Source organism: Centruroides vittatus, unplaced genomic scaffold (genome assembly GCF_030686945.1).
Source record: "Centruroides vittatus isolate TY-2023 unplaced genomic scaffold, ASM3068694v2 scaffold_373, whole genome shotgun sequence".
In the NCBI taxonomy this organism is placed as follows: domain Eukaryota; kingdom Metazoa; phylum Arthropoda; class Arachnida; order Scorpiones; family Buthidae; genus Centruroides; species Centruroides vittatus.
In genome coordinates, this window is record NW_027122704.1 from 1,878,695 (window position 1) to 1,905,792 (window position 27,098).

The following is a 27,098-nucleotide window of genomic DNA, read 5'->3' on the forward strand; positions in this document are numbered from 1 at the left end:
AGGGATTTATAACAGAAAAAAATTACATATTAAGATTATTTTAAAAAACGGCCCAATTATTAACGAGCAATTACTTACTATGACATCGTCACAATGCCAGGTTGCAATTTTTAAGCATATTTTTAAATTTATTTAATTTAAAATATATGCTCTCCATCTCAAATTAGTATTAGCTTGCCCCTGTAAATCATACTTTTACGTTAGCAACGAAGTTGTGCCGGTCATTTATCTAACTCCGATGTTAAGAAAAGACAGACAGACAGACGGATGGAATGAAAATTATTAAGTCTACAGTTTTTAAAATTGCAGCCGAATGATAAAAAAGGGAAATTATTTAAAAGGATTAATGAAAGAAGTTGCAGAAGTCTCGAATCCTGGGTGCGTGAATCTCGGATAAAAACTGCTGTTTGTTAAATAATAAGCATTTTATAAAGAATTTATATAATTAAATAATATTTTCCATCATTTCTTCTCGATTTACAAGATATAAAATTAACTAATATTGTTTAAAAAATAAGAGTTTTTATCTAAATATTATTTTGTAAAAATATTGACATTATTTTTTTATGATTACTTTGTAAAAATTATTAATTTATTTTCTCCTTGCAGTTATTTATATTTATATATAAATAACATAAGACGATAGTTTTAGTTTTTGTGTTATAATAAAACGAATTTTCTTTATTAGAATAAAAGATGTTTTGCCTAAAGCTTTCTTATTCAAAAATTAATTCATTGTAATTTTTTTTATGGTAATGTAATAAATTTTTCTTCTTTTAACATAATTTTATACGCTTTATATGAATTACTTAATGTTAAAATTATAAAAAAATATATATATATATATACTAAAAGTTAGACTTATTTTTATAACTGTAAAAAATAATAAAACTTTATTTTCTTACTCCTACATTTAAATCAGAATATTTTTTTTAAAAATATATTAACTTATTAAATTAAAAACTATTTAAATTTTATTATAAAGTTTTCTAATTAATTCAAAATTTTTTAATTTGTTTAAATTTTGTTGGAATTTTAATCAAACTTAATCAATTATTTTTAGCTTAGTATTTTAATTACGCTTAATATTATTCGTTGCTTAATGATAAATAATAAAAATATATTTATGTAAATATTCTTATTAATAGTATTACGAATTCAAAGTTATATCGAAAGGTAATTGGTTGAATAACTGAGGAAATTGACACATTTTTCAATGAAAATAATTTTTATTGGTAAATTTAAATTTTTAAAATTGTAATACAGTTAACTGGAAAGTTATATTTAAAATATTTTATTATTCGGATAATATGCAAGATGACCTAACAGTCAGTGAACCATGTTTGTTTGTGTGTTCCAGAAACACTTTTTGTGTGTGTGAACATGAATTATAAACTGAGTTTAGAACGATATTACTTCACAAAATTGATAAAAAGTACAATTAAGTAAACAATAAAATAAGAAAACAATTTAATCTTGTTTACAATGGCCACCCCGTTTAATGATAGTGTTTTAAAACATCATATATAGATGATATTCAGATTTCTCGCTCATAAAATTGAAATAAAAAATTGAATACAACTCTTTAAAAATGTATATATATATATTAATGTAGATTTATTTAAATTTTATGCTATAAAAATCTTTTAATATAGGTTAAAGCCTATAAGGAATTTTGGCTTCTGTATTTTACATATAAACTTGTTATTCTGAGTGGCAAATTCAATTAACTTTCAACAAATAGACTTAAAGAATTCAAAATTTCCTTTTAATATGTATCATGCGAACGACATGGGATATATGTTTGAAATTAACTAATCTGTAAAGTAATTTTAATTTTATATGGTTTTAGAATTTAAAACGAGCTTTAAAAAATTTAATTTAATAAAGAATAAACAAGTATTTTAATAAAATTGTATTATTTATACTAGAATAAATATTTTAATAAAATATAAAATTTATTTTTAAAATAGAAAAAAAAAATTTCACGAGCAGCCACTCGAAATTATTAATTCTAAACGTTTTTGCTACAATTTTAACAGTTTATTTACTTATTATATTAAATTATTAAATTTAATTAAAATTCTAATTAGGAAAACAATTTAAAAATTAAATTATTTCAAAACAATTATTTTTTATTGCTAAAAAATAGGAAATTTTTTTAAATCTAAAAAGAAAAAAAAACAATTCGATTAATTGAGGCTTTTACTAACTAATTTAATATAAATGTATATAAATTATAAGTAAAATTCAGCTTTCCTGTATATTTAATTTAATATTTCTCTACTTTTTTTCCTCTTTATAACTTGGAGATTTTTCAAATTTTAGATAATAAAAGATTTGATTTCGCTTGGATAAACACAGACACTTGGCTGATGTTGACCATTCTTATTTATATTCGGCATCGTTTATCTATAATAATTGAATAATGTAAATTAACTGAAGGTCACGGTTAATTATTTAAACGTTATGGCCCAGAATTTACATTTTAAAAAAATGCATTAAATGCATATTAAGAACGAGTTGTAGCCCACTCTTCGAGTCTACAAAAAGTTTTCCTTTTTATGTTTCTCACTAATATCAAGAGCCTTGCCAAGTTTAAATGAGTTATTAAAAAAAAACAATATAAATTACTTATTAGATATATTTAATTAGTTTTTAAGAATTTTAAGTAATGATTATTAATAATAATTTGCTAAAATATATTCATTTTATCGAAATAAACAGGAATAAAACGACAATGAAATTAATCTTCGGAAGAAATTTTATGATAATTAAATTATGTCGTAATGACAATTTTTCGTATTTTAATTACAAAGAGAAAATCTTCCTTTCATTTGCTGTCATTTACTAATCTATACGAGAAGTTTCCAAGTAAATAACATCGTAAACATTACTATATCCGGTTTCTAATAACCATACAGCAATAAAAATTACAGAGGGAAAAAGAATTTAATTCTTAAAGAATTTAATACAGAAACGGAGCTTACTTATAAATAAATAAACTAAAATAAAAATATGTTTTTATCACCGTAAAAAAGTATATAAACTGTTATATAAAACCTCTATAAATCAGAAAAATTAAAAAAAGTTAGGGAAAATATATGTTGAATATTATTTCCCGTTTAAAATTTAAAGAGTAAGATTGTATGATCTGAGTATAAAGTAAGTTTTAAATTTTTATAGGAGAGAAATAAAGATTATATATATATATATAAGTACGAAAATCAATACAATGAAAGTTATGTAAACCAGACACGTACAGTACAGTATCGAATACTTTCTTCCATTTAGGCAGGTTTCCGTTTTGAATAGGTTTAGCTGTATACTAAACATGGAAAAAGGTTATTGTTCTGTGAAAAATATTGGCATTCTATCCCATTGCTAAATATTATAAAAGCTGTTATAAATCTAAACTATCTGAAATAATATTTGATATGAAAAATAGAAAAAATAATATTCAATTTATTATATTTCTATTCTTCTATTCTTCTTACTAATTTCTTGTCTAGACATTAACTCGTGAACCTTCTTTAAAAATATATTATTAACAAGAATTGTTCAATTTATTTTAAATGTTTATTTTTTATATATAAAGCCTCTACATAATAAACAGTTTCTTTATAAGTAATTTTTTTAATAAAATTTTTACGTTTTTAAATTAAGAATTTGGCTTCATGTTCTATGTACAAACGAGTATTTTATATTATGTTTCTACTAAAATTGGCAACTAAGTCATGCTTTATTTTATGTATTATTAACTTACATAGGCAAGTCGATACGATATAATCTTTAATATCTTCGAAAAGATATTAACTAGCTGATGTCTTGTTTGTCATATTTAAAATTTTAATATTTAGATTTATACGTTTAAATATCTTCATTTTAATTAATTCTTTAATAAAATGTCGAGTCATTTTTTATGTAAAAATGAAAACAATTAAGGATATATCTGCCAAAATAAGAGCATTTTGTAGAGATTAGAATAATGCCAAATATAGAATTTTTAAATCGCCGCTGTGTGGGCACTAAGAGGGCTTTTTTTCATTCCAATTATAGGTTCGGCAGGCCCACAACGGCTATGAAAAAGGCCCTCCATATCTGGGACACATCATCCAGGATATTACTGTAGACTGATGTCAGAATAATTCGTTTTAAGTATAAAAAATTATTTATTTTTTTAATATAAATTTTTTTCTAAAATTAGATAATTGCCTCATTAAAGAATACCTGACATATTTTGCCTCATATTACATTACTCTTGTTTATAAAATATTTAAAATATTTTCTTAAATGAAGAGAAGAATTTTAAATCTTTCAATTCATTTAAACAAACTTCCATTAATGAATATCAATTTCTATAGAAATTTAAGAGTAAATTAGCTATTATTTATAATGTTGTAAACAGCCAGCTGCATTATGTCATTAGTCAAGGTCACTTTCTATTTTCGTTTTACCAAAATAAGTGTAATTTATTAGCTTAAACATAAGAATTTTCTTTTGTATAATTATAATTGATCTTCATTAGAATAAAGTAAAAAAAAATTCTCGATTTTAAGATAATTTTAATGTTAAAGTTTTGCTTTTTTTCCTTTAGAGTTAGTTGTATTTTTTCATGGAATTTTTTTAATCGTCCTTTCCTACGCTTGATATATTTTAAATTTAAACTTTATGAAACTTTTAAGTAAATTTAATAACAAATTAATATTATTTTTTTAAGTTCTTGAATATTAATAAAATTTTAAAAATTAAATTAATGAAAGTTCTATTTATTTACATATTAATTTCTCAAGATTTTATAATAAACTTTAAAAAATAAAATAGTAGACTAATAACATTCATAATAATAATATTTATGGTTATTATATTTTATAACGAACGTATATTAATAAAATATACCGATTAATATGTATTATCTTTAATTCAAACATAATTAATTAAAGTTCTTTAGTGATATTTAGTTGAAAATTATTAATTAATCTGTTCAGCCTCTAATAAATATTTAAAAAATTATATAATATAACATTAAAATATGTAATTAATAGATCTACAAATTAATTAATGTCTAAGGGCATAATAATAAATTTACTACAGATCTGGGTACTGTGAGTATAGTTTCTGAGCCACTTTAGATCCCCTTCATCCCTGTTGTGTACAATGATTTGGCAACTTTTTGGCAAACTTCCTCATGTACTGTACTGTACAATAGTTCATGGACCCTCCTGACATTGGATATATGACTTTAAAATATTTTATAACGTATATTTTTATTCTAATAATTAGTAAGTTGTATTCATATGCCCCTAAGAAATGTTCACGTAGACAATGTCTCAACCCCCCTCTCCATGACCCTCTCCAGGGGCGCGTTATAGCTTCGTGGAGTTCCAGGCAAATTTGAATTATGTACTATACAGTGTTAACTGTACAGTACATAATTCAAAAAATTGTGAAGAAAGAAGACAGTGAAGAAATTTTTTGAGGAAATATTATCTTATAAAAGATTGCTTTGGGGTCCCTGTTGGGAGGTACCAGGCAATTGTATTTTTTGCACTACTGACCCCAATTCTGTACACATAATTAATGAACGCCCCTCGTACACCATATAATTTATTAATATATAATGTTTAAAACATATAATACATAAATGGAATTGATAACTTATCATTTATAATAAATTTTATAAGAATAAAAAATAACCAATTACTTATAGTCTATTGATTATTCAAATTCTCATGTTAATACTTAATGTAAACAATTGTTAATTTAGTTTTTATTCTTAGTTTTTGTTTTATTTAACAAATTTAATAAAAATTTAAATAAAAGAATTATCAAATGTTGATTTAATTAAATACGTTATAAGAATCGCTGCTTATTTACATACAAATGAACAATAATGAATTTCCCCCTTCCTTAATTAAAAGCACAAAAAGAAATATTTTCTAGGATTAATTTTATACAATAGAAAACAGATATATGTATATATGTAGAAAAATGTAATTTTACTTAATTTATGCCATGAAATGTTTGTATAGATCTGCTCAAGAGATTATGAATTACATTATAAAAGTCAATTAACATTCTAATTATGTTTACTTCTCGATTTATTAAGTTTATTGATGAAAAGTAAAATTATGCATTTGGAATTGAAAGGAATAATATTAATCTAAACCTCTTATAAAAGTTAAAGAAAACTAATTAATTACTGAGAAATTCATTAGATAAATAGCCAAGTACTTCACATACAACTATTCAAGATGCGAAAGTAATTTTGACGTCTTTAAACATTTCTATTAATACGAAGGATTAGGGATTATGTTGCAGATTATACATCGTTATAATAATAGAATATTCAAATATTATCTTATCTATTAATGCGACAAGATGAAAATTTCTCTTTTTCTCCCCTCGAATGAATAATAAATTAATATTATTTCCATACAAAACACGATACATCGGCTATATTAATATTTCATTTATTTATAAATCATGTTTTGTATAACATGGATCCTCCTTTCCTGTCAGATTTCTGTTGAAATATGTGAACATTTTTATAAGATTTTTTTAAAAGAACAATAAAAATTTGAAGATAGAAATTTATTATTTTATAAATTTTAAATTTTTATATAAAGTTTTAGATTTTTATTTGATTTTATTTTTATTAAATAACATCTTCAGTTAAAGTATTTAAAAATTACTCATTTTTGCTTTGCAAATATGTGTACTTAAGCATGTAATAAGCGTGTAAATATTACAACATTTATATATATATATATATAATAAAGTAAAGATATTATTTATTTAAAACCTTAATCGAAAATAAACACCGAAAATGTTTCAATAAAAAAGAAGGGTGAACTGTTTTCTTTTTCTTTTTTGTAAAGTGAATTCTGATTGGCATGTAGTCGAGAATAGTTTCTGCTATTTATTTTTTTTTCTGACAAAATATTTCATTTCTTGTATCAAATCAGATCGCAGATGTCTTCTTTCTAGACGATGTGCAGACTTCAGTGAAGAAAATCTCTTAAGAGTTTCCAAAAGAAGTAAAAAAAATTACATATAGATATGTCACAATCGTATATTATTTATATTAAAACACAACAAATATCTTTCAAATTATAAAGAATTTAGAAGTACCTATTTAATCAACAAGTTAATTAATTCTCAACTGTATAGTGGAACGTTTTTCTATGGGCAAAAAGGACAATTTCCCACCAACAGGAACTCCAAATCAATCTTTTATAAGAAAATATTTCCCCCAAAAATCCTCCGAAGGAAAATGTCTGATATATGGGGCCTCTTAATTTCAATTTGCATGGGCACTCAAGAAGCTATAACGCGCCACTGCAACTGTGGGCTGTTATATCATCAATATCACATGAATTATTGATTTTAATTTATAAATATGTAGATTTTTATTTTATGGTTATGCTAAAAATAAGACATTTTAATAAAAAAGAGAAGTTTCGGGTTTATATAATGTTATGATAATGTGAAAAGAGATTTAAAAGAAAGTGTTTGAAGTTAAAACAAAAAAATCCACATGAAAACTGAACCAGGACTGTCTTACATGTTAACCACTATTGAAAGCATCATCCGGAAACTTCTGTAACTTGATGCTTGAACTACCTTGTTTCACGTGATGGATTGACGATCTTCCTGTTAGCGAAGAAAAAATAGCAAAGTTTAGCAAATATATGGCCTATTACTCATTAATATAACATTAAGATCACTTTTTTTGTGAAAAAGCAAGCGATTTTCACAATTATAATTTATTAAAAGTTTATATAATAGTAAAATGAATTATTTAACAAATAAAACGTTTTATTTAGACTCTAAAATATTTACCTTTTTGTGGAAATTTTATTGACAGTTTGGCTATTGGCTTGTGGCTATTGATCGTTACGCTGTCAGTTGAAATGATATCATTTGAGTCTTTCTCCTATGGGGAATCAAAACATGCAAGATGGGAAATCACAGCTACTTGACTGTAATGACTACAAATAAAAATTTCAATTAAACTGTCTTTTTTCTTTAATTTTAAATTAGAAATGTTCTTATTTTTCTCATTTGAAAATCTTTAATTTCATTTCTTATCTGTAAAAATTTATTAATTGTTAAAGAAATTTTAATTTAACGTGTAATACAGGTAAGAGATATAAATATTTTCTATAGGCTTATAGAATGAAATCCTCAAAAGTTTGGTATGGAGCCTTTTGCCTTGTTTTTTTTAGAACGAGTGAAATACGGGTTTTATTACCTAAATTTACTTTTAGATAATAAAAATAGCATTAATTTGTAGGGGTAGGAACCATTGTAAGCCCACTAAATTTTCTTCAGGCTCGGGGAAAAATCCCCAACTCACTCTTCCTCACGATGGTTCTGCCTAGATCTAGATACAAGGCCCATAATATAATAATATTGATTACAATGCATTCTGTACACCTTAGATCAAGGTTTAATTCGTAATAAATTTCTTAAATGTTCTTCGTTTACTTTAAAGAAATGAAATTTATCATTCGAATTTTTCTTGTAATCCATCAATTCGTAAAACAACAAATTTTCCCAAAATATGTAAACCTGCCACGAATATATATACAGGTCATCAATCAAACTTAAACAAGTTCTCGACACATTTTGTGACCAAAATGGTAATCGGCTACTAAACCTAACGCAATTTATTACAGAAACTAATTTTATTTAACATAAAAAAATAGAATAAAAATGCTCATATCGATTAATAATCTTCTATTGATACTATAAAAAGTGTTATCGATCCGGCGGGTTATTAATAAACTGACATTTTTATAGTGTAATATTTAGAAATATCGAATAATTTAACAACTTTAATGACTTATAACAATTATATTTTACTCCAAAATATTAAATATATTTAAAAATTAATTAATTTCTTATGTTTTATAATCGGTTGACCTGCACGACTCTGCTGTTATCAGGGAAAGTATGATTTACAGGGGCAAGCCACTACTAATTTGAGATGGATAGCATATATTTTAAATTAAATAAATTAAAAATAGGATTAAAAATTGCAGCCCAGCATTGCAACAATGCCAAAAATTATTTTGTACAGTACGTTTCTAATAAATTCATTTATAAAAAAATAAAAATATCTAAGTTTTAGTAAGTCGTGATACAGTTTTAAATTACTTTAAAATTATATATCTTTGCTTTTTCTTCCTTCAACTCTGCAGGAATTAAATCACTTCATATACAGGTGTTGAGACTGTTAGTACCTTTCATAAAACTTCTAGTCTTGCTTTATGACTTAGAAGTTCGGATGTGGTAATAACGTATGTGAAATTGGAATGGTTAAGATACTGATATTTTGCCAGTAGAGAAATGTTTTATTGGCATTTGTGTAGCGAAATATTCTAAAAATGATGCTTTCTTTATCTATTTTTTCCCAGATAATTTTCGTAAATGTTTTTGAATCTCTTCCTTCTTTTGATGCATTACTTTAATATTTTGTTGTATCTCGTGTTGAGAAATTCTAAAATGTAAATATACGTATTTATATATAAATCTACAGAATAGGAAAAAGTATTTTTCAACTATGAAAATTTCCAGATTTCGATTCATATTGATGCTCAGGTTATAGAACGTGTGTATAAATATATTTATTTCTTAAAGCATTTATTTTTCCTAAAGTTTTCAAACTTCTCTGATATACTTCTAAATTTAAAGATTTAAACTATATACGTATATATTTTTTAATATTACAAATTTTATAGTTTATTTTCTTTTAAAAGTTTAGAATTTTATTGTGGAGCGTAAGAAAAAATAATAGTTTAATTTTAAAAAGAAATAGTTTAAAAATTAATAATTAAATCGACAGGATAATCTTTTAAAGGTATTTTATTATAAATATTTAATTTTTTTTATTTCCGAACTTTACTTTGAATAATAATAATAATAATAATAATAATAATATAATAAATAAATAAATAATTTATCACTTTAACTTTCATTAAAGTTTTAACTGCATAAACTTTATTTTAATTAAATAATTTTATTATTTATTCATTTATACATTTATAATATATTTATAAAACTAACATTCAGTTTTTTAAAGTAGAATTTATGAATTAAATATTTGTTTAATAATTAAAAACAACTTTAACTCCGGTCGATTCTACTAAAAATATCACAATTTAGGTGAAATTATCTCGTTATTTTTTTATATTTTAATAAATATTAATTAATTCTACTCCTTATAAATTCTAAAAATACTCAAAAATACCTTGATTTTAAAATAAGGATTTATTTTTAAATGCATGATAAGTGATTAAAGTCCTGATTTCTTTAATGAAAAGAATGGAGAAGAAAATAAATAAATTTACAAAAAAAAAAATGTTGAGAAAAAAATAATAAAATCCGCTCTGAAGAAAATTGATTAAAAAGATTTTCTCACTCAAAATTGGAACTTAAAAATAAAAAAATATTAAAAAAAAAGAAATTTATTAATATTGATGGTCAAGAAAGTTTTTTAGAAATGAAAGCGAAACTATTTGATAAAAGAAAAATGAATGAATGGCAGATCATTTGTTGCTGAATTTAAATAGAAAAATATATATTAAAAAAAATTATTACGGAAGTTCTAATATTGGATAAATTATATTCCATATCCGAGATTCTTATATAAAATATCTTACATTATATAAAAAATATTCACGTAATATTTTCACTTATAAGAACTTTCTTGCAATTAAACATATTATATCAGATTATATAAAGATTATTTATATTATATTGATTTATATATTATATATATATTTCAATTACTGGTTTAAAATTCTTCATAACTGAATCAATACAAATTTAACATATAATTTCAAATTGAACTAGAATTAATTATTAATAAACTAGAACTATAGTAAAAAAAAATAAAGAAGAAATATGTAATATGCTTCTAGAATTTAAAAAAATATATATAATTTAAGAAAGGAAAATGTATGTCGACTTTTGAATTTACCACATTAACTAGCATATGGCGTGCTTTAACCCGATGTTAGTAGATAATCTATCCTTGAGTTGGTCATAAAATTCTCGCCAATATGGACATTTCCGTACTTATTCTAGTTTCTTCTCCCTTAGTTTACATCTGGAAATTTTGTGGTACATTGTAAAATATCATAAATATTTATAGCATCAATCATTAAAACAGTTCCGAAAGTCTATCATTAACAGATAATACAAATAAATAAGTAATATTCCATTTGTTTTTTAAAAAAAAATCTTACATGACTTCTGCAAATGATGTCGGAAATTTTGGCAAAGACGTTTGAAATTAAATTTATGGACTAGTAAAGTTGTTAAATAATTTTGTTTCTTTACTTCGTTAACGTAATTTAATTCATTGTCAGAAGATGAAGTTAAACTAATTTTAACGTACAGTACGTAGTTTTGTTTATCTAATTTGTGATGTAATTAATGATTCTGATGCATATATTTCTAAGTCTAAATATATCATTGATCAATGAATAAAAAAGGGGTAAATTTTAATTGGTTCCTATACTAATTTATCTGATATATATATATATATATTTTTTTATCATTGAAATTTTCTTCGAAACTTTCCTCTACTCTTCTGTCAACAAGTTCTGTCAACAATCCAAAATTACTTGGAATGTTTCGGGTATTCCCACGAGTCTACGGACGATAATAAAATAAACCGTTTTAAATCTAAAATTGAAAAATAAATCATTAAATAATTTAATAAAAATCGAAATTTATGTCGATTGTCTTATAATGTATACGTTTATATATATAATTATTAATTTATTATATATTTGACAAATTAGAAAAAATAATTCAAATTAAGGTGGAAAAAAATTAAATTAATTTTTTAATTTTAAAGCATTTTATGTCATTTCTACATAAGCCTCGTGGGGCCTAGACAAATTTGAATTAAGGGGCCTACAATTCATACAGTGTTGACTTCAAACATTATTCTTCGGAATAATTTTTTCGGGAAATATTTTTCTTTTATAAAAGGGATTCCTGGTTGCGGGGCCCCCAGGCAATTGTCCATTTTGCCCATAGGATAACGCGTATAGTAATATAAATCATTCAACAAAATAGGCTCGAATTAAATTTATGAATATGCAATTCATGAAAACTCTGTTTAATTGTTTATGTTCTACATTTTTTTTTTTTTTTTTACTTTTGACCTCGTTGTTTATTTCCTGTGTTTTCTTCTATACAATTGCAACTTTTCTTCATGCTTAGCGTATTGATGCAATTCATGTTTTATCGCAAAGAGTGTCTTTTTTCGATAGATCTATGCAAGAAAAACAATTAAATACTTGCGGAAATTATAGAATAAACTCTTATGAAACTCATTGTTGATCCCTATTGTCAAATAGTTTTAAACACCGTCATAAACTCTGCAAGTTTATCTACAATAATCAATATCATCCATTCTCTATAACCATATCGATCTAATAGTAACAATTGCCTTTAGCCAAGCTTATAACTATAATTAAGACATTTATACGCAGATTTAATAAATTTTATTGATTAAATTTTAAGGTGAAAAGAACCATTTAACACTTTAAACAGAATAAATTTCCATAAATTAATAATATAAAAAAATTTATATATATATATTTAAAATGTAATAAATTTAATCGATTCAGAAAAGATTCTTTAAACAATAGAAAATTAATAAAATTTAATAATTTTCTTTTCTTAAAGTTTTATTTTTGTAATAAAAATTAATAATAAAAATTTTTAACGTAATTTTAACAAATAAAAATTTATTTAATGTATTAAAATTATAAAAAATCCATAATTTAGTGACATCGAATATATAATACTTTTTTTGCCATAAACTGTTATAAATACAGTAAAACCTGTTTAAAACGAATAGTATTGGACATAAAACAGCTACAAAACGGGAAAATTCCCGTTTTCCCGTTCTGTAGATGTTTTATATTTTTATTAATTAACCCTTCTAGAAAACTAGGGAGAAACAGCAGTGTTGTATTGTCACAACTTACTTCTAAACAACTAAAATAAAATCTTAATAAAGAAAATGATGATAATAAATTCGAAAAGTCAACCAAACGAGCCACAACTTACAGCCACGTACTGCACAATAGAATTTAAGTGATGTTAAACTGAAAAATTCAGAGTCTGTTTCCGTGTTAGACAGGTTTGAGGCTCGTAATAGTATTTATTTTCCATTTTAGACAAGATTTACTGTATTTTAGTAAATTTAGATCTACATATTTATTACAAAAAACGACTATACTTTAGTTAAAAGTTACGATAGTTAATAGTTTCACTTAAAATAGATTCTATATCAACAAAAAATAGTTTAGCTTTTAATCTATTGTCAGATTTTCTATTGCTTCATCACGTATATTCATTCAAACTGTTTACTATCCATTAGAATATCCATTAATCATACAAGTAAACATTATCGTTCTTCCTTTTCCCTATATTATCTCGAATATCTCCAAATATCAAGCCGTGGCATTATTATGCGACAGATTTTTGTTCTAAGGAATAATCAATAAGCTAAGAAATTAATCTAATTTAACGATTCTCTTCTTGATTTTAATTATAAGGAAATTTTGGCATTCGGTCACTTTACTATCATTTCAAGCATAAAATAGCTTCATTAATGTATTTTCTAAAAATAAATTTCTTCCTTTACTAAGAATTTTCCAAACTGTACTTAAAACGAATTTACAATTTTAAAAATGTGTTTTAATAAATATTAATGCCGAATTTAATTACTAAAATTAAATTATACGTTAAATATTACGACTCTTTATTCCAGTTTATTAACGAATAAAATATAATTATGAAAAAAAAATCCTTACAAAATGAACAGAAATTAACCAGCAATAAATTCTTTTAAATTAATTTTAATGGGATGAAAGTTTTATTAACCTTTATTAAATAATATACTGATCTTATGAGGATAAATATGAAATCGTTCGTTGGGGTTTACACCTATAAATTTCCACTATCGGACTGTCTGTCTTTCCTTAATCTTGAGAAGGATGTTAGATAAATGAAAGTAGAAACTAAATACGGAAAACTTAAGGCAAGAGGTCCTAATTATCTCTACATGAACTTCCGGTATAGACGGGAAGTCACGTGATTTCAATTCACAAATTTTTCCCAGAACGGAGGTAGATAGACGACCGGCATGACTCTGTTGTTGTCAGGAAAAGTATGATGTACAGGGGTTAATTTGAGATGGAGAGCGTATATTTTAAATTAAATAAATTAAAAATATAATTAAAAATTGCATAAATAAATACTTTAGTTCGTTTATTAATACATTAGTTTGGTGATGTAATGTTATCAAAACAATGCCGAAATAATAACTAACTATAAATAGATTTAGTTCATAAAGTTATAAAATTATTTTAAAAAATATTAAACTCTCCAAAGTAATCGTACATAAAAGTACAAGAAAAATTTGTTTTAAAATTAATTTAAAGTATTATTTATAGACAAGAAAAATTATTTTTTTTTAAATCCCTAATTTATTTTTATTTTTAAAATATTTCTTTTAAAATATATTAAATGTATGTTATTATTATTGGGTAAAGTTATAATTGAAAAATATCTGTTTGCTCGAATTTTCTATAATATTTTAATAAAAATATCGCATTTCCTCAAGCTATTGTTTTTTCACGATTCGGGGCGTATTTTTTCTGCATCTTTACTTTAAAAATAAATGTTAAAATTTAATTAAAAAACATTTTTATAACTCTTGACGGTTTCTTTTATAAAATATTTTATTAAGTGTTTCTTTTTTAAAGTAAAAAAAAACATGTTTTATTAGGTATAAATTTTAAGATTTTTATATATATATATTTTTGTATTTCTAGAAAGTTATTGCTTATATATTTTATATACGGTATATATTATATATTTTTTAACTGTTAAGATGTCGAATGGCATCTAAACAAAAATTCGAGTTTTTCTCTTGTAAAGTTCAAATATAGACGATTAAATTGTATCGAATCGATAGAAGAATGCGAAAATTCATAAATATTATCGATTATTATACACTTTTTTCTTCCCTTTTTTCACAAATAAAGTAGTTTTAGGTAACAGTTCGATTGAAGCCAAACACTTCCTTTGAAAGAAGAATCTGTAGAGTTTTTCAAGAAACGTGTTTGTTTTATATCCGGACTTTTGACATTTCTAAAGAAAAAGTTGTGACTTCAACGAATTATTCTAACTGAAACAAATTTTATTTTTAACCTTTAAAAAAAATAAAAATAAAATAATAAAATACAAGCTGAAACTCATTACTCTACTTCACTAAACGTTATGCAAATACTTGTTTAAAGAGTTAATTCTTCTCAACAACGTTTAGTTTACCAATAAAAAAAAAAGAAAAAGAAAAACAATAATAAAATTTAGTAAACATTAAAGATAAATATTTTATAAATTATAAACAGTGTCGTGAATGTAAACAAAGTAGTAAATTTTATGATAATTTAATAGTTCTGTTAATTTGACTACATATTACTGAGAATTTACACTCATTTACATTATTTAAAATAATATGATAACAAATTTATCAACAATAAATGAACCACATTATGTAGTTACCAATCTATGTTTGATCATATCAGATTGATAAACGAAGCCAATAAAATAATAACTATTCATTAAATCAATGTTACAGTTATAAGATGAGATAAAAGTATTGATAAGTAATCGATTTAAATATCAAAATAAAATATATTATGATAAATATTTTAATAAGTTAAATATATATATTATTTTACCTGAAAAACTTTTGTTTAAACTTCAACTTTCTTATAATATATATATATATATATATATATATAATCTGATTATTGAGTTTGAGATCGAATCTCAAGGGAGAATGCTCCGAATTTATGATTTTATTCTTCATCTCTAGAGGTTGCTAGAGGGAAAATATCTTTTAAAAAAAAGTAATAAAAATTAAATATTATTTTTTAAACATTTAAACAAAATTATATTGATAATAAATTTAAATTTTTAAATGAAATTAGATAAATAAATTAATTACTTTTTCATCTTTGAACTTATGAGGAATACAACAACGTCACTTCCTTTTTCCAATCGCAACGATTTGTTTTACGTAATTTTAAGGGTGTTCCATAAACTTGCAAATCTTCGTGATTGGCGGAAAACGGGACACGACATTGCTCAAGTTTGAATTTATTATCATCCATACTAAATGTTAATTACTTTTTATTTATAGAAAAGATAATTAATCATAATTGAAAGCATTTATTTAGATAATTAAAAAGTATCCATTACAAAAAATACATTATAATAAAAGTAAGTAAAAATCTATATTCTTCTTTCTTTCGAAAGTAAATGAAATCAAGTAAACACGCAACTGGCTCATTGACCGATTTTCTAAAGTTTAACATTTTCTAATAATTAGAAAAAGGTAAAAGAAAAATTAAGGATTATTCTACAAAATTTAACAACTTCAATTATTTTTCTTTAATAAAAAAAATTGTTTTACCCGATTAAAAAGTAATAATTCGATTGATTTAGCTTACACAATTAATACAGTAGCGATTATCTTTTCTTTATTTTATGTAATATTTATTAATACTTGGAAGAATTCATGATTTATAATATCTTACAATGATCAAATTTCAGAATCATTTAAGTTTTCAAACGTAAAGTACTTGATGTGGATAAGTAGTATTAATGACAAACCATTCTTAGAAAGGTTTGATCGTTATTTAAATTTCCAAATCATCATTAGTTATTGTCATAAGATCTTTGATTAAATCTTCCCCAGGAATAATTGTGCAAGTTAGAATTTTCTAATTTAAAATAGAATTTAAAAAAACTATTTATTTGTTTATTTTTAAATCTTTATTTTCGGATTATAAAATTTTTGTAAACTTTGTTAGTTTAAAGTAACAAAAATAATAGTTCTTACGCTGAGTAACTTTTGTCATTCTATACAAATACTCATCTTTGAAATTTTTGAAATAAAATGATTTATTTTTAAAGTAAAATATAAAAAGAAATTATTTCTATTTTGTCAGCTGTTTATGATCCTTTATATTATTATTATTTTTATTTTAATGCGCCAAAGTCTGCTATACGAATTTTTCTAGTTATTTTTAAATAAATTTTCGGTCTTAAATATTAAATATTTAATAATATTTTAGTAATATATATCAGTAATATATCTATGTAAAGATATTTACGTTAGATAATATTTTATTTATTATTATTATTATTTTTTTTTTTAAACTTCATCGGAAGCGGTTTATCCATTTTGTGACTTCAGCAGATGGGTTATGTTCTTGTTACTGAAGTAACCAGTAAGTGTTTGTCGCTATAACAGTTATTGGTATGTTTAAGAGCAAACAAGTATCAAGAATATCCGCGATGAAAGCTGAAAATTTAACACAATAATAATACTTTAGTTTAGGTAAAGATATAATATATTTATTTAAAGCAAAATTACGTTATTTATTTATTAAAAAATAAATCAATTTAAGAGCTTAGAATCGAGCAAAGAGTTATACACAAAAAGATCTTCGTATACATGCTTTTTTTAATACGTTAAATTATCCACTTTGTTTAATATTCTTATATTAATAAAGCAACCTAAGCTTCCTTAAAATACATAAAGATTTATCTTAAATGTTAATATAATTTTATTATATATTTTTAAGAGTATCGGCGCAGTAAATTACATAAAAATTATAATTATTATTTACAGATAATAGTGATTAATATTTTAATAGTAAAAAAGAGTTTATTGACGACGTTGTTATTCAGTGTTCTTTAGTGTGAGCCAAGCGGTGCGCGATCTATGAAGCTGTGCCATGCGCCCTCCTACTGACAACATTAAGGATTGTGAGAGCACTGGGCAGTACTGGCAAGGATGATAAAGCTGTAACATTACCGCTCATGCCTCCTAAGTTCACGGCTGGAATTACCTGTAGTCTTACAACCTTCATTATATGGTAAGTAATGCCAAAATTTTGTTCTTCTAAGTGCATTTCTTAATATAAAAACAATCATTTCGAAGATATATAAAATTTTCTATTATAAATTAACACATAAACCGACTTTTACTTGCGAAATTTGTTTGTAGAATATTTACTTTTTATACTTCTAAATCCTCTCGTCTTTTTTCAATTAAATTCTTATAATTATTTAAGTTTCTTAAATATAGACAAAACTGTAACGAAATTCTGGTCAGGATCCAAACAATAATATTAATACTTAAAAATATAATATTAAATAATTATATAAAAACTTTCCATACAAACTTATGCATAAAAATTTGGCTTTAAAATAGTATAAAAATTAAAAAAAAAAAATACTTTTACTCGCATTTATCACCAATTTTTATTGATCATCAATTTTTAACTTTTGACCCAATTTTCACACGTTCACACTATTTTTTTTATCGTTATTTTGGTCACGTTTAAGTGTATTTTGATACCATTTTGTCTACCATATTTTTAATCGTTTAGTCTTTAATTTATAATAAAACCTATGAAATTTTTTACCATAAAAATATTATTATAAAATATATTTTTATGAATATTTAATTTATTTTACTTGATGAAATTCTTGGCAAATTATCAAGCTTTCAGTCTTTGGTAGATTACTATTTTAGTAAAGTTACTGATAACAAAATATACAAAAGCTATTATTAATTTTTTTTACAATATTTATTACAAAAAATTGCTTTAAGATAAATTGATAAAAAAAACTAATATATTATATTTAGTGCCAGCTTAATTTTATTATTTATTAATCTATTTAATTTTTAATGCAAATATTACTTGAGTATTATATATATATATGTGTGTATGAATTTAAATTATTATAAAATTCTAAACACAAATATTCAAAAATACAAATTAATTCTCAAGAGAAAAATGACCAAAATTTAAAGAATTCACTCCAGAGATCCCATTAAATATGTATTTTTCTTTAAAAATAAAAATAGAAAAATATTTTACATATAATAAAAAACCAAACAATTTCTAATATTTTTATTTAAAAAAATATATTAAAATTGTTTAAAAATTAAGTAATATTCTATTTAAAAAAATTTCTAAAAATAAAGAAGCTTTATTTATTTATTTTTAATAATTTGTCAGTATCAATATGCATATTTTAAACAATTTATATATATATATATATATAAATTAAAAATAAACTGCAAATTTTATAAACAAATATGAAAAAAAAAATATATATATATATATATATTTTATTAATATGAAGTGTATTGTTTAATATTCTCTTGGATATATAACTTGAAAGAAGAAAAGCATATTCTCAGACTAAAAATAGTCTCAATACTCTTATATCTCACATATTTACTGTAAATCTCAATATGCTATATTGATTGTATATTGAGAGTTTGTTTTATAAACAGATTTAAACTTTTAGAAATAAAAATTTCTACTTTCCTATGCTATATTAATCACTTTAAATGTTTTCCTATATATTTGACTACTTTTTTTTGAATAATTCTAATGCATTAGTATCATTGAAACTTCAATAATCTATATTCGATCTAGTAACTTTTTTTTTATATTTTATTTTTCCACACAAAAATAGGATATTTTAAGATTCACGACATCACTTTGTATGTTCTTTTTCTTTAAAAAGTAAAATTTATAATGGCTATGTTCACTTCTATATCTTAGAAATTTATTCAGAGACATTATTTTCTGTTTCTAATATTATTTTTAATCTTTACCATACAATTTAAGCTATTTATTCGAGCATATTATACTTTAAACTTGGGGTTTCTAACCTATCTAGCTTGTCGATTCCCCTTTCCAAAATTTGATTTAATTCTCCAACCTTTCTACACTGTTAATATATATATATATATATATATATAATGTAAATATTACTGTATAATAATTGTAAATAATTATGTTTACATCATATAAAAAGTTTCACGTCTTAAAGAGCTTAATAAATTGTTTGTAAGAGATAAATTTATTATGATTAAAATGCAATTTATTTTATATCTATATAACCTCATTTCTTTTCTCCTTATGTATGTAGTTTAAATCTACTTTTATCTCTTTTTAAGATATTGTTTGTTTATCTTTTTATATCCGAAAAAATAATATTACGATTTTCAGACTGATTCAACTGTTGATATAAAGGGTATACGAATTTTTCCAAGTGACTGAATGTAGAAAATAAATTGAATTCGATAAAACATTAATCTTAACTTAAAAAAAATTCTTCTTGATAAGTCTCGTATTGAAGAATTATGTAATTAATGAGTCTACTGATCGTTTTATTTTGTTTATTTTGGAGAATTCTTTAAGATTTTCCTAATATTGCCATTAAATTATATGAATTTATATGTACTGTACAGTAAAACCTCTGAATAACGACACTAACGAGAACATTAAAAAATGGACGTTATTTGGAGGAGGTTATTGTTTGGAGATTATTTTAAAGGCAATTTTGTTTTAAAAGAAGCTTACGAAAAAAAATGGCCGTCGTTTAAAGTTGGAGTTGTGGAAGGTCGCCATTATTGGAACTTTGAATGTGTTATTTTGTAGATTTTTAATGGTATAAAAGAAATACACAATTTTAAATTATTGTTTCACCATTCTGATTTTAAAAAATAATAAATATCTTTCACTTTTTTAATTTAAAATGAAAATTATAAAGGTCTTTTTTTAGAGCTATAGTCCTTAGAGATATATAGTGTCATGTATAGAACTATGCCTTATATTTGATGTAATTAAATATATCTTGTGTTATCTTAAACATAAATTTACAAAATAATACTCTTTATTTTAATGACCTTTAATTATAATCAAAAAAAAGATTTAATTAATTTTTTTTTAAAAACTGTTTTATTCGTTGGTATAAATTCGTTTTAATTGCTTCACAGTTACAATCTTCAGAAAATCATTTGTAAACTAACACAAAAGTATTTTGAAATAAAAATCTTTCTAAGTTTTACTTCTCTTTTACAGCAATTGTTGTAATGACTGCATATTTTTTACTGAAAGTTGATTTAAGAAACAACAGGCTTAATTACTCCTTCAAGCCATAGTTATAGAAACAAATATTAAACTAAGGAAAAAAAAAAATACTTATTTCTTATTTAATCTGTTTTGCTGTTAAAGAATTAACAGTAAAAAAATTTGTTTTTATTGTTAAATATTGATTTTTACAAGTAAATAAAGTGACAATTTACTGTTGAATATGGAGCTTCTCCTATACGATTTATTTATAATCGTGTAAAATTACAAATTATATCGATAATTCACAATACGTTACAATTATATTTATTGTAGAAACGTTAAAGTTAAAATATTTATAGAGTAATCTCATTTGTTACTATGTTAAAATTGTTTTTTTTTTCTTAGCAATTCCCAAATAAATTAAACAAGTTAAAAGGCTGATAATTGGTAAATACTTTAGAGATACGTAATTACGTCAGATAAGATCTGTAAATACGAAAGAAATGAAATTCATATAAACCTAATTTTAAACTCTTTAGTTGCATTTTTTTTTAAATAAATTGTTTATATTAAAAATTTAATTATTATAATTCGTTAGAAAAATAAACATTTTAATGTCTCTAATTTGGAAATTATTTTAATTAGATAAATTTACTAATTAGAGTAAAATTAAACTTTTACTTGTTAATAAGTATTCTAAATTATACATTTTAATTTAACGTTTTATAAAGACTATTTACTTAATATAATTGTTATTACAATTTTCAATGTTAAGTAGTTAATATTGTAGAATTAATGTGTGACAGCATTAATTATTTTAAAGTGATTTCAATATAAATTCGACAAGTGAAACACTTCTTTAATTCATAAATGTAACAGTATAAAAAGAACTAAAAGAAAAAAACAAACAATCAGTAGCTAGATAATGAAATTACGTAATAATGGAAAAAATAATACAATAGATTAATTTGATACCAAACAATTTCTTTATAGAAAAAAATAATAATAATAAAAATAATTTCGTTACTGTTATAACTCAAAATTGGCACACCAGTATCTTAAAACCGTTATTAGAAATTAAACTAGTATCAATTTAGAATTGAAATCGATACTAGATGTTGAGTAATTAATAAAAACATTCATTTAATTGATTTATATCAATAAATACTATTTTTTTAAGAAAAATCTCAACTAAAAACATAGAAAGTTAGTGCCGGATTGCCCACTCGACACCCCTAATTGCTTCAAGTGGCGCATGATTAATAATACGATCAATTGGAAAAAATAAAGCAATTTTACCATTGAAATTGTAACTTATATTATAAAATTTATACATAATTATACAATTAGACTTAATTATTTCGTGATGTCTTAAAAGGGTTAATGTTACCTTAGGATCCAAGATGGCGGCGGGGGAAATTTTTCCCTACGTTGGTACAGCGACGGGGAAAAAATAATTATAAAATCGTAATTTATTATTTTGTTAAAGGAATCATTTAATTCGAAGAGTTTCTTCTTCTCAATCTTTAAAAATAGTTTTACGAATGAAAAAAAATATAAAAGATAAACTATGATTTTGTTGTAAAACGGCATGTCATAAAAAGTTATGTCAAGCTGTCGTTTGTATTTTAGAAGTATCGAGTTAGATCTTGACGTGTACAGTACAGATAAAGAAAATCTGACAAAATGAATATTGAATTTGGTTTATCGTAGTAAAATATGTATATATTTCTACGTACTTTATACGAAATTTAATATTTTAATTAATTAATTAATAGGTTTTACAACTTGAATTTCGATATTTTTGATATAGTTCACCTCGTTATATATCGAATCTACTATTAATAACTTGTTACATTCTCAATTCCTTAACTACACGTGAACGTGACATTTTAAAGAATCAACATCCTGAAAGAAAAATAATAAATTTATCTACAAACCTTTACAAAATAAAACGTGAAACCATAAAAATTCAAATTTAATATTTGAAAGTGCGAGAAGAATGAATGCCACCAAATTTTACTTCCTTGATATTTTCTTTAAAAATTTTTATTATATATACCCGTATAAATATATATTTATTATTAATATTTGAATTTTCTAAACAAGCAAACAGTTGAAATTGTATATATATGTGTGTGTGTTTTATTTGTCCGTTTCTTTACAGATATGTAAATTTTGAAAGAAGATCTGAAGATCTTAACGATTATGGAGATTTTTAACGATACAGGAATCGAAGATGAAAATACAGAAAGTAAAGCAGTGTTACCGAAATTTATCGAAGCTATTATGTGTATTATGTACGTGGCTATATCTATAGCAGCAATTGGAGGTAATGGTATTGTTTGCTACATAGTGATGGCTTATCACCGAATGAGGACTGTCACCAATTTCTTCATTGTTAACCTAGCTGTCGGTGACATCTTAATGGCTTGTCTCTGCATCCCATTTGGTTTTGTTTCCAATTTACTGCTACAATATTGGCCATTTGGAAGTGTCATGTGTGTTCTTGTGTCTTATTCTCAAGCAGTTTCTGTATTCATTAGTGCTTACACGTTAATAGCAATCAGCATAGATAGATACATCGCTATCCTTTATCCTCTTAGACCACGTATGACTAAACTCCAAGCGAAAATTATTATATTTGTGGTATGGATTGTGGCTTTATTGACACCTTTACCTACAGCTATCATGTCGAGATTAGGACAACCACCGGACTGGATAGAGAAAAATATCACGGAACTGTACGTTTGTACCGAAGCTTGGGAAACGGACGAACAAAGATATTATTACAGTATGGCTCTTATGATATTACAGTATTTTTTCCCATTGACTGTGCTTATTTATACGTATACAAAAATTGCTATAGTCGTCTGGGTCAAAAGAACACCGGGAGAAGCGGAAGATGCTAGAGATCAAAGAATGGCAGCATCTAAAAGAAAAGTAAGTAGAAAAGTCAAGAAAAGAAATTCTTAAGAGCGATTAAATTCAACACAGATAATCACTTTGGTTAATTAATCTTGTTTTAATTAATATAATGCTATTCATTTCCGCATATAAAACTTTAATTAAAATTATTTGAAAGCGTCTTTTGACAAACGTGATCTTTGATTGATGAGAATCTGAAAATATTTGCTAAGTACACATAAGTTAAATTGTTAAACAATTTAATAAAAATCTTCACTTAAAGTGCTTAATTGTATTAATTTTATTAAAATTTAATTCAGGGAACAAAGTTTGGCTTAATTAACAAATTTTATAGTTTATTATACTGAAATCATGTTAATTATGAAAATTAATCTCTTACGTATCTTCTTTACTTTATTCTTAAAAGGTTTTTAAATTCAGACTATTCTTTCGATTATTTAAAATTACTAAAAAGATATTTTTTTTTTAAATTTCTATAATTTCCTATCTTTCTCTTTTATGTTCTTTGTTATTTGTGCATTCTATCCTTTCCTACACTCTTCTTCCTATTCTTGCAGATGATTAGAATGATGATAACCTGTGTGACTGCTTACTCCTTGTGCTGGCTTCCTCTCAATACTTTTGTTCTTGTGGGTGATCAGCATCCTGAGATTTACAAACTACCAGAAATCATCTACGTTTGGTTTGTGTGTCATTGGTTAGCCATGAGTCATACCTGTTATAATCCTCTTATATATTGTTGGATGAACACGAAGATGAGAGCCGGTTTTCAGCATGTTTTTCGTAGTGTTTTCTGTCTTCGACAATCTACCCCAAAAGATTTGTTAGAAGTTACACAAATATCTACCGTTCATTATGGTCACGGGCAGAAAATTAGTGGTCATCCACTCTCGCGAAAATTCACTCACATAACCAATGATGGCGAAAAGATGTATAGAATTAAGTACGAAATTATTTTATGGTCTATTTTTACTATTTTCTTTGGTCTTATTTTTAAAACACTTTTATCTAAATTAATCAATATAATATATATATATATTTTTTAAGTTTGTTACTATTTAAAATTGAATGAATCTTTTTTTGTTTCAGATGACAAAAATGATGATAACAATAGTAACAATTTTTACATTGTGTTGGTTACCACTGAACACTTTAATCGTTGTAGCCGATCAAGACGAGCGAGTATGGAAATACGAAAACATCATTTACATCTGGTTTGTTTGTCACTGGTTAGCAATGAGCCATACGTCATATAATCCAATCATTTATTGTTGGATGAATGCAAAATTCCGCGAAGGGTTTAAACAACTTTGTCATCGTATCGGATGTATTAAAATGCGGCAAAGATACGGAGAAAGTGCACTCAGGAGGAGCAATACATGTACGACATATACAAGTATAAGAAATATGAGCATACGTGGTTCCACTTCGATTTCTCGTATATCTCACATGGACGGTTTCAATAAAAATTTTGCTTTGCCTATACATAGGACTAAGGCACATCCTCACATATCTAGATATGATGATGAATTGGCGAGTGATTCTTACGTATAGATAAAGATCGTATGTTTTTCTCGTCATCTTCTTGCGCTTTTGTATCTTTATCTAGTATATATCATCCCACTATATACGTGTGCATGTGTGTGTGTGTGTGTGTGTGTATATATAATTTATTTTCAAAACATCTTTAATGTTATAATTTGATGTTTTAAAAGTGTGATTTTCTTAATATATTAACATCCTTTAAAATAATTCCAAGAGTTTATAGTTATTTTACATGTCTTAGGTTGGCTTATACACTCATATTTAACTATTTTAATCACATAAAACATATTAATAAATGTCAAAAAAAAAATTAAAATTGTATATATGTATGTATACGTCTTAAAAAAATTTATTATTAATTAATTAATTATCTAAAAATTATTTATTAATGTATATATTCTATCTAATATTAAATTCATTTATCACTAAATCTTGTTAATATTTTATGTAAATTAAATTAATATATATAAATAATTTATATATTATACAGCTTTGATAATTCAGTATTATTTTATATTTATATATAATATATATTTATATTTTTAATGCTTTAAAAAATAAATAAATAAAATAACAATCAAGTAAATTACATCAAATATTTATAAAAAATGTATATTTATGAAAAGGAAAAGAATATATATATTTTTATTGATAAAAATTAATAATGATATGATATATATTTATTGAAAAAAAAATATTAAAATTTTATATATTTATTTTAAAATTATATGTAAAAATTTCAGAAAGAAAAGTGTCATTCTGCTAAATTTTATGTAAAATATTTAATTATTCGATTAAAATTATGCAAAATGTTAGTTGTCATTCATAGCTTAAAAATAAATATCTGTCTAAATTATAATTAAAGTAAATTCTATCATTAATATAAACTTTATTATAATTTCTATAAATATTAATAGGGTTTTAATTGATAGGATATTTTAAAATCTATTCAATATTACCGAATAAACTTAAACCCTGTTCTTAATTAATATTATCCCATGTTAAGTGATGACAATAAGACTCCGGGCTATAGAAAAGAAGAAAAACTAAACAAATTTGCACAGATCACTTACAAAATTGCAATTAGTTTATAATAAAACTAACATTCTACTTGAAATTTGAAAGTTTAAATATAAAATGATATTAACATTCTTATAGTTATCAAAGTATTAATTCATGTTTTAATACCCTCATTACAAATCATAGCACAATTTAAATTATTAATCCACATAAATATTCATTAATCAGTCAATATATTGATATAAAGTTGTCAATATTAATATCTAAATCTTTAATTAATCCTTTGCTTTATATTAATTATTTAATGATATTTATTAATCTACGCTGATAGTAGCTTTTATCCACGTGATAACATATAATACCCGTCGCTGGTTAAAATCTTGGAATATTAAATTTTGCTTACGAAATTAATTCACGAGCGGAAAAGTTTAAATTTATCGTAGAAAATATATTATTTAATATCTTTATTTCATACCTGCGCATATTTTATATCATTACAAGAATCACAATCCTTAATTGATTCAATTAAGTTGTTAACTACTTAAATGTATAATTAATTATTATTTTTTATGAGTTGTAAATGATATTTACTTGTTGAATTTTAAACAA

The 27,098-nt window shown here is 23.6% G+C and overlaps 1 protein-coding gene across 1 annotated transcript; it reads left to right on the top strand.

Annotated features, from left to right (window-relative positions):
* Window positions 1–1,153: 1,153 nt before the first annotated feature.
* Window positions 1,154–25,132, top strand: LOC136988618 (RYamide receptor-like). The gene is made up of 5 exons (XM_067286522.1): window positions 1,154–1,235; window positions 17,747–17,993; window positions 23,164–23,939; window positions 24,482–24,867; window positions 25,014–25,132. The coding sequence occupies exons 3-5, from the start codon at window positions 23,205–23,207 to the stop codon at window positions 25,015–25,017; spliced, it is 1,125 nt and encodes a 374-aa protein (XP_067142623.1). The 5' UTR covers window positions 1,154–1,235; window positions 17,747–17,993; window positions 23,164–23,204; the 3' UTR covers window positions 25,018–25,132.
* The last annotated feature ends 1,966 nt before the right edge of the window (window positions 25,133–27,098 follow it).